Source organism: Aulostomus chinensis, chromosome 7 (assembly GCF_037954235.1).
Source record: "Aulostomus chinensis isolate RoL2024-O1b breed Wild chromosome 7, RoL_Achi_v1.0, whole genome shotgun sequence".
NCBI classification, from domain to species: Eukaryota; Metazoa; Chordata; class Actinopteri; order Syngnathiformes; family Aulostomidae; genus Aulostomus; species Aulostomus chinensis.
This window is the reverse complement of record NC_141326.1, coordinates 6,641,221-6,650,500: the sequence shown is the minus strand read 5'-3', so window position 1 is coordinate 6,650,500 and position 9,280 is coordinate 6,641,221. Positions and strand designations below refer to the sequence as shown.

Below are 9,280 nucleotides of genomic sequence, written 5' to 3'. Positions count from 1 at the left end.
AAGTGCTTTATCTTTAGCCCAATGAAGGTTTCACACACAATCAATCAAGCCACTTCCAAAATCCTTGACATGGAAATTGTATTAAGATGCTACATTTTGAGACTTTTAGTTCTAATAAATATTGTCAACAATGGAACCACTTTGTACAGTCAACAACTTGCTTCGAATAGCTCATGATAGACAGAACTGTCACAGATCTAGGCTGGATGCCCTGCTTCCAATATTTGTGCTGAGCAAAGCCAACTGTGTTGAATGTTTATTGTGTCATTTCTTTTTAAAATGACTGGCCTCTGTGATTTTAGTGTACAGAGTCAAATTGTTTGGATACCAATTGTGGGTCATCTGAACAAAGAAGTGCTTCAAATTTCACACTTTCAACCAAATGTTTGGGTGTCCATTTCCATTGTTAGAGAATGACAATTCTCTTTGCATTTGCTGAAGGTGAAACTTGTCCATTTGCCAGTTGATTTAAATCCCATCGCTACTCTGCGGGCTCAAGCTTCAGAGAGAAAGACCAGAGAGTGACTGCACATTAATGCACACAACATGACAATCTCACTTTGGAGGGCTTCGGCTGGATGTAGAGTCACTATGGCTTGAGTAACAGTTGTCCAGGCCAGTGATGAGTGTTTCAGTGATGAATGCTTATGAGTGTTGGAGCATAAAACGGGCTCATGGACAGAAATTTTATAGTATGGTTTATTTTGGTTTGAGGTGTTGTGCTCAGCAACACTGTATGTTTTAAGTCCTGTCCTCAGAGGGACAAAGTCCAACACATGTCACATCAATGTTTCTGTTGGAAACATGAAGGCATGCAGATATGACGGATTTAAGTAGAGCTGAGGTTCTTGCCTACATTTGATGCCTGTGATATTTGTCTAAATACTGACATAAAACTGTGTGCATGATGTTACACAAACACACAGACACATCCCCACACACACACACTCCTGAGCTCAGCTCCCATTCAAAGAACAAGAATAAAAAATACTCTCCATATTTAAAACATATAAAATGTTCTCTTGCATAAAAACTTCTCCCAGGTAATTAAAATGTCTTTATTACATGAACATACATATAAGCTGTATATTCAGTGTGTGTGATGAAGCAGCTGTTGACATCAAACACTGACTACTAGAAAGAGGCCAGAAGTCAGTTTGTCCTCACACTTGGTAGGTGATGTGCAGCAGTAGATGAAAGACATCAACCCAGCCACCTACCAATGTGCAGCACCTCCCCAGGACAGCGGGGATGCTATTGCTCCAAGTGCCTGAAAAGTTGCACATTAAAGGCTGACCACTTAATGAAGGCAGCTGGAAAATGGATGAGAGAAAAAAGTGACATAATGGTATCCAGGCTGATTGTGAGGTTATGAACTTTTGTTACATATACATTGTTGTCTTTTCTCTTGTAAGAACGTTCAGTTAAGATATTATACCTCTTTGACACAGAAAAAACCCTGTTGACATATGGTTCACCCTCAGGTCAAATGAATCAGCAGTAGCCATGGATATTTAACAGCTCCAGCTGATAAGCCTTGGTGGAACTGGATACCAAAGGAGCTAAAAAGAGCACAGCTATGCTAATTACACATGCCTCTACCGTCACTTCCCATGAACTGGATTCCATCAACATGACCATGAGTGTCAGTCAGAGGACACTCGATTCAGTCAGAGGATGTCAGGATGTCTACTGTTTTACAAGGATGTAAAGAGGAGCAGTGTGTGACTGAGTAAGCAAACATTTCTGACTGGAAGGTGATACCCCCAGTGGTACAAAAGCAAAGACAGACAGGCAGGTAGGCAAGCAGCCAGGCAGACAGAAAAAGACATACATGACAGGTATTTCCTCATTTCCCCCTAGCTCATATTGTATTTGTCTTCAAATCATTGCCAATTTAAAACACCTTTACATTTGCCTCACCCCTTTAGTATTAATAGTTATCATTGTTATTATTATTGTAACTTTTCTCATTAATGTTGCCATCTTGGCAATTCAGTAATGAAGTCTCTCTATAATCAATTGTCCCGTTCATTTGATTGATCTACAGTCAAATTGTAAACCTCTGAAATAAAGCACAGCAACTGAAGAGATAAACATTAGAAGAAATAATAAGACAAGATCAAATATGTCATCTTATTCTGGGCTCATAGGATTCACCCCCCATCTAGAATGTAAATGTCATGTTGTGCAACAACCCATGCTGTGTGGCAGATCAGCTCATCAGCACAAAAGAAGACCAGGCAAAGGGTGGTGAGTGATAACAAGGCTCTCAGCCATCAAATCATTGCTTATTTCCATCAGAGACAGCTGGGAAAATCACAGAATAGGTAGTGTTCATGCAGGCAATGAGGCTAATTTCTCAAACACATTGACTTCATTTGAGTCAAAGCAAAGACAGAAAGAGGAGATGCAAATCTGTGCCAGGCAATGCCATCTCTGTAAGTCATCAGACAAGGAGGTCAAACTCAGGCTGCCACTTTTTATTCATAGTCTGAACAAAGGTAGCATGAAAAGTTTTTCTTCCAACTACAATAACCTTTTTGAAGTGCCATATTTATGATCCCATTAGACCATTTTCAAGTAATTCCCTTGTTATCCAGCAGTGGGTGCTCCAAACCACAAAACTTGATCTGTTGCATGACCTATAACTTATGAGTAAATTAAGCTAATATGATGAGAATTTCAGTTTTATCAAAGAGCATTTAGGCAGCACATTGGTACAGTCTTTAGCACTGTTGCCTCACAGCAACAAGGTTCGGGGTTTGAGCCCCAGCTCAAGAACGAGGTCTCTCTGAGTGGAGTTAGCATGTTCTCCCTGTGCCTGCGTGTGTACAGGTACTCCAGCTTCCTCCCACAGTCCAAAGACATGCAATAGGTGACTAGGTTAATTGGATACTCTAAATTGACCATGGGCGTGGCTATGAGAGTGAATGGTTGTCTGTCTACACGTGTTGGCCCTGCGATAGACTGGCGAACCCATCCAGGGTGTACCCCGCCTCTCACTCGAAGGCTGCTGTGATAGGCTCCAGCCCCCCCACGACCCTTTACAGGATAAGTGGTAGAAAATGGATGGATGGAAAATGCATTTATCAACTTTATTAAAGTCAGTGGTCCAAGAGTTTATTCTTGACAAAAATAAATCTCACAAGTTCACTAAGCTAACTTTAGCTTACCATGAAACTGGGGTAGCACATACTTTACAGAGGAGTGGAGCAATACTGAGTGTACAGCCTTGTTTCACTGCATGTTATTCAGAGCACTCACACTTAGCTTGTCCCTTGCCAGAAGCTTGTGAAAGCCATCTCTGGCAAGATGTCAAGAATTAGTGATGGAGCCTGTAGATGCTCTTCTGCACCCTTGATAACATCCCCAAACCACAACAGGAACTTGGTTAGTCACCATCACTGAAGTCACTCTTGTTAGTATGTAATGTGCCTTCTGCTTCTTGCACCCTCTCAAGTATAGGTAACTTTATATGCCACAAAAACTGGCTCTCACTACAGATAGCTGCCTGTCATTGGCCATCACTGTCTGACTCCCATTTGTGTAGAAGTATGGGTCTCCAGCTTTGTTCAAATCAGATTTTTTTTTTAAGTGACAGTCTCAGGTCAAACTTACCTTGTCCAAATGACATTTAGAAAACATTTTTTTTTTTTTAGAAGTTATTACCTTCTTGTCTTTACAGAGCTGTGGGCCCTCCGGCTGATATTATGGATACTCTGTTTTTCTCAAACTTCATTTGTATTTTTCTGTCACCTCAAACACACACTGGCTGGTCGGAGTATGTGTTTAGATTTGTTAAGATTTGACACTCTCACCTACACACAGTCTATTCAATCAGGGATACGTCAAGCTTTATAAGCACTGCCTGCAGCGGTTGTTGCACAAACATTAACCTTTGTCAAGTGTCTGTGTATTTCTGAGTCAAGTGTTCCGACCACAGTCCACAGCAGCTGAGTTGCTCTTTGTGAATCCACAGTGATCAGCACAAACATATAAATATGTCCCTCTGGGCCAAGACAAAGATCCAAGACCAGAAGATTCCACTCTAGATGTCACTGTGACCATATTGTACAGATATGAGTTTAAACGTTGGCACTGAGGGCACTGTAGAGGATGGTGGTCTGTTGCAGCCACTTTGTTGTTAACGTACCCAGGATAACCAGAACAGAGACTCAGCAAGTCCACTGCCTGAAAATCCCTCGACTTGAGTTTGCTTACCATAATATGTTATAACATGTTGCTGTTTTAGTGGTCATGGTTAAAGTGTTATTATGGTGCCATCCTCTCTCATGTTCTCTTGACTACTACTGGCCATGTGAGCTGGGTTTCCATTGTGACTGGACATGGTCAGGGATCTGTCAAGGGAAGCTGCTACGCCACTAGGCAATGAAACACTCTGTGGGAAGGTCCTAACCACAGAGGTGTTATGCAGTCTCTTGTTAGGTGAGTCTCTGTCCAGATTAATGCTGTTGCTGTTGGTTACTCGGTGAGGTTCATAGGGTGTAAGGCAGTCATTCTCCAGGATGATATCTCCATCATCATCTTCATCATCGCTGTCCCCCTCGGCAATGCTGTTACTGTGGTAACAACAAATAACATGGTGAGTTATGAAGAAAACATTGTCATTATCATATAACATACCGCTGTGTAAGTAGGTTAATGTGTTGGCAAGGATGTAGGCTAGTGTCCTGTCCAACTATTGAATAATACTCATTCATACCAACACCCACTAGCACCTGTGTAACCCCTGGGACAGACTGGAGGCGGAAGCGCTGTGAATAAGCCCAGCATGGAGCAAGTTTGCTTTGGCACTCATGTTAACAGATCAGTCCATTCACACCGGCTCGCACTCTGTAGCCATCGTTTCGGCGTCTAGTCTATCTTTTTCTGTGAGCTGCGAGCGTATCTGTCAAGCTCGGCAGGAAGTCGGACACAGGAACGGCACAGAGCATCCGGTCAACTATCACAATAAAGCAAATTTCTAAATAAAACAGCTCTTTACGAGATAATAAAGGGTGGAGAGCAGCAGAATCGAGGTCGGCGCAGTGATGCAGTGGTTAGTACTGTCGCCTCACAGCAAAAAGGTTACAGGTTCGAGCCCCGACTCAAGCACGGGGTCTCTCTGTGTGGAGTCTGCATGTTCTCCCTGTACCTGCGTGGGTTCTCTCCGGGGACTCCTGGTTCCTCCCATAGTCCAAAGACATGCAAGAGGGGACGAGGCTAATTGGATACTCTAAATTGACCGTAGGTGGGGTTGTGAGTGTGAATGGTCGTCTGTCTATATGTGTTGGCCCTGTGATTGACTAGCAACCTGTTTAGGGTGTACCCCACCTGTCATGCGAAGGCTGCTGGGATGGTTTCAGCCTCCCCACGATCCTTCACAGGATAAGCGGTAGATAATGGATGGATGGATGAGGAGCAAAAACACTAGCTGACCAGCGTGGAGAAATGCGCATGGTATGAACAGCCAGGCGCCTGCTCACAAGGGAAATGACGTTTTGTGGCACTTCTGCCTCCTGTGTGTCCCAGGAGTTAGGCTACAGTTAGGCATTGCTGGGTCAAAAGACTAAGCACTTGACATGGATATTTACTATGAACATTCCAAACATCTTCATTCCTGGTTTGGTGAACAAACTGCATATATGGCTTCTGCACGTCAAACCTTGTAGTGATGGGGTTGCTCTGGGAAGCAGGACTTGGTGAGTCATGGGACAGAGCAGAACCTGTTGATCCAGCTGAACCCACAGAGCCAGCGTTTCCCACTGAGGATTTACTCCCACGATGTACCACGTTGTTCCTCTGGTTCGCTGGTTTCACTGTCACTATGAGGTTATGGCTGTTAGCCACCATCATGTCTGTCACCTGAGGGGAGATGGTACACACACACAGACCCAAAGAGAGACCCTCATACATCTTTCCTAGATTGCACCTTATTGTCCACCTCAAGTTTTGTGAATTTACAGATCAATGAATTCTGTCAACAAAGACAATTTGGGGTCAAGGAGTGGATGAAGCTAATCAGTGGTATCTGGGTGCATGAAATCGTTGCTGGCATAGTGTTTTCCTCTGTCAAAAAATAAAATATTTTGGCGAGAGTAAAAAAAAACGTAATTTTTCCTCTGGTTTATTCCAATTTACTCAGGCTTAATGACAGATACAACACTTCTGACACTTGGAACACATTCTCTGAAGTCCCTAGATGTCCAAGGACACTAAGAACATGCATATAACCTTTCACATTTACTATGGGTATGTCTTTTTAGGCATTTTTTTCTTGAAAATATGCTGTGAGTGGAGGAGGTTAACTGCATTCATTTCAGGTGGACCAGAGTCAGGGCTCTGCTCTCTCACTGATATGGTTACTGGGACATAAATGGACTTGAGCCATTTTACACCTGAGCTTTTCCTTACTTTACAAGTCAAATGTCTGCCAGGAAAAGGGCCTAAAATGATTAATTCTGGGAAGTGTACTTACCTGATCCAAAGATTTGCCAGTTACATCAATGCCATTAACCTCCAGGATCTCATCATTAACCCCCAGCAGCCCAGTGCTCTCTGCAAGCCCACCACGTACCAGACGAGATATAAACACCCCTGGAACCTACAGATGAGGAGAAGACAAAATCACATCTATGGTTCAATTTCTCTGCAGCAGGACATAAGCAGCAGAAAAAATTAACTTTCCTCGTCAGGCTTGTCTTCCACTGTAGCGGGTTTCCCATGTGCAGCAGATTGTGCTGTTTTTATGTTTTACCTCATACTTCATTGTTATACTTTTTAAATATTTCCTAGTATTTCTATCAACATACATACCCCCCCACCACAGTTTGGTTCGCTTCAAGTCCACGTTGTGGTATGCTTGACCTGTGTGATCCATATATACCCTCATGGTGTGCAGCCTCTTTGCTGTGGTCCCTTTTAAGTTGCTCCCATCCATCCATCCATCCATCCATCCATCCATCCATCCATCCATCCATCCATCCATCCATCCATCCATTTTCTTCTGCTTATTCCTGTTAAGGGTCACGGGGGGCTGGAGCCTATCCCAGCGGCTACGGGTGAGAGGCGGGGTACATCCTGGACAGGTCGCCAGTCCATTGCAGGGCCAACACATATAGACAAATAACCATTCACACTAGCACTCATAACTATGGTCAATTTAGAGTATCCAATCAGCCTAGTCCCCAACTGCATGTCTTTGGACAGTGGGAAGAAGCCAGAGTACCTGGAGAGAACCCACGCAGGTACGGGTAGAACATGCAAACTCCACACAGAAAGATCCTGTGCCTGAGCCCGGACTCGAGACGGCAGCGCTAACCACTGCACCACCGTGTCGCCCTTAAGTTGCTCCCTTTTCTTCCAGAGAACTGAATTCGGTTCCCTTAAAATAGACTAAATGTTATAACAGTTTTCTTGTTTAAGATTGATTCTTTTGAGACATCAAGTCAAAATTAAATCATGAAATAAGAAAATCAAATCTGAGAAAAACCCCATACAAGGCTTCCTTTCCACCCATGTTAGTTATCCCAACTACGAACCCTAACCCCTTTTATATTCTATTAAATACTTTTAAAGTCTTTATAATCGACTCTGAATGATGTGCACTGTTTACTCTGAATCCTTCTTATTTGTGCTGAGCTGCAAAGTGTCTGTCCATTTGTTCAATGGACTATTAAATTTGATAAAACACATTGCTTACAAAGATAACATGTTCCCAATCCAGTCTGCTTTTCTCAAAACAAATTAGTTACTAGATGGTGTTAGTGAGGGAAAACCTCAAGTTTTTTCTCCAAACATTTTCTTAAACTGAGAGATCTTTCAGGAATGTATTATCAGTAAGATGAGGACCACGTTCAACTCATCTGAATGACCACTCAAAACAAACGAACAAAGGCAGGGGTGTGGACGCCATCCACATGATTCACTCCTCAACATTAATAGGAGTTCTCAGAGTTTAGTAGCAGGGCTGCGAAAGGGTGGAAAGCTCCATGGAAAGTTCAGCTCTGATTGATAGTCAGTGACTTAAACTGACAGAATTAGGTCAAAGAGCAATGCCGAACTAAACATATTAAAAAAAACATTTTTTTTTTGTCTTTCTGGAATTAAATAAATTAAAAACCAGATTTAATCTGACAGTCAGCAAAGAAACTTTTAAAATATCAAGAATATCAAACAGTCTGTGCAGCAACTAATAATGTAATAGCGGTTCATTAAGCTGATAACAAATGAAATAAATGCCCATAATGTAATAATCAGCTCATAATCTATTAAACTCATCAGTGCACAATTTATTAATGGATTTGTGCATAAGTAGTAATGTGGTACACTATGGACCTAATGTAAACTCAAAATGTAATAACAGCTTGTAATTGTTGAGAAAGGGGTTACATTGTAATCATCTTTGCATCTGTCGCCAGCAGGCAGAGACAGTGTCCGTTATTGCAGGGAGAAGGAAACTTGGAGGAGTGCTGACTTAACTGAATGGCGCTACATAATCAAGAGGTGATATCTAATTGCTTAAGCATCATTCCCCTGCTTAGCACATCATCCAAATTTCATGATTCCTGTTGGAAGGGTGTAGCATCAGTCCAGGAAGAGCCCATGATATTTTGGATTGGGTCTGATTAACAGAGCACCGCATATGAAGCCTCATCCCTTTGACATTTTACTTTATGTGCATGCTCACTAATATCAGGGCAAAATTTAACATGGCCACCACTCAAAGTCAAACCATTGATACATAAATGTGAAGCTAGAACTAACTGCTTTACAAATCATTAGATTTTCATGATACCCACTGGAGGGGTGTTGTGTCAACATCTCTAGATTATACTGTATGTAGTGTGACACTTGCTGAAAGTGAGCTTATAGATCAAATCCATGGTATAAAGGCCCCAACTACAAATACTGATGAAATGGATTCATGGGCATAGGTCTGTGATTTGACAATGATTTGCACATAGTTGGTGCCATAGTAATCAACACACACAAGAAAAAACATTCTTTAGCCTCTTCTTAAAGGATAGAATTCAATTACTAACAATGGGAATTATGTTGCACCAGAGTTGAACACATACATCTGCCAAATACCCATAATGTAACCTTCAGTGACTGTTCTGTTTCCCAAAAATCTTCCTTGTTGCTTTTGAACAGCACTGTGTTGCCACTAGCAATTGATTATTTTAACAAAGAAGCAGGTATTTCCAGCAGTGTAACACTAAAAATTGCCATTTAGCCATATCTTTCACAAGAAAGTCCCACCAGTAGATGGCGA

General features: G+C 42.1%; 1 protein-coding gene across 2 annotated transcripts in view; it reads right to left on the bottom strand.

Annotated features, from left to right (window-relative positions):
• Nucleotides 1–3,084: 3,084 nt before the first annotated feature.
• Nucleotides 3,085–9,280, bottom strand: part of pard6a (par-6 family cell polarity regulator alpha) — a 60,924-nt gene continuing 54,728 nt past the window's right edge. For both annotated transcript variants that reach the window (XM_086208292.1, XM_086208291.1), the window contains exons 4-6: nt 6,482–6,607; nt 5,669–5,868; nt 3,085–4,583 (exon numbers count right to left, since the gene is read on the bottom strand). In XM_086208292.1, coding sequence (XP_086064418.1) covers nt 4,265–4,583; nt 5,669–5,868; nt 6,482–6,607 — 645 coding nt within the window. In that variant the 3' untranslated portion in view covers nt 3,085–4,264. The remainder of the gene's footprint in view (nt 4,584–5,668; nt 5,869–6,481; nt 6,608–9,280) is intronic.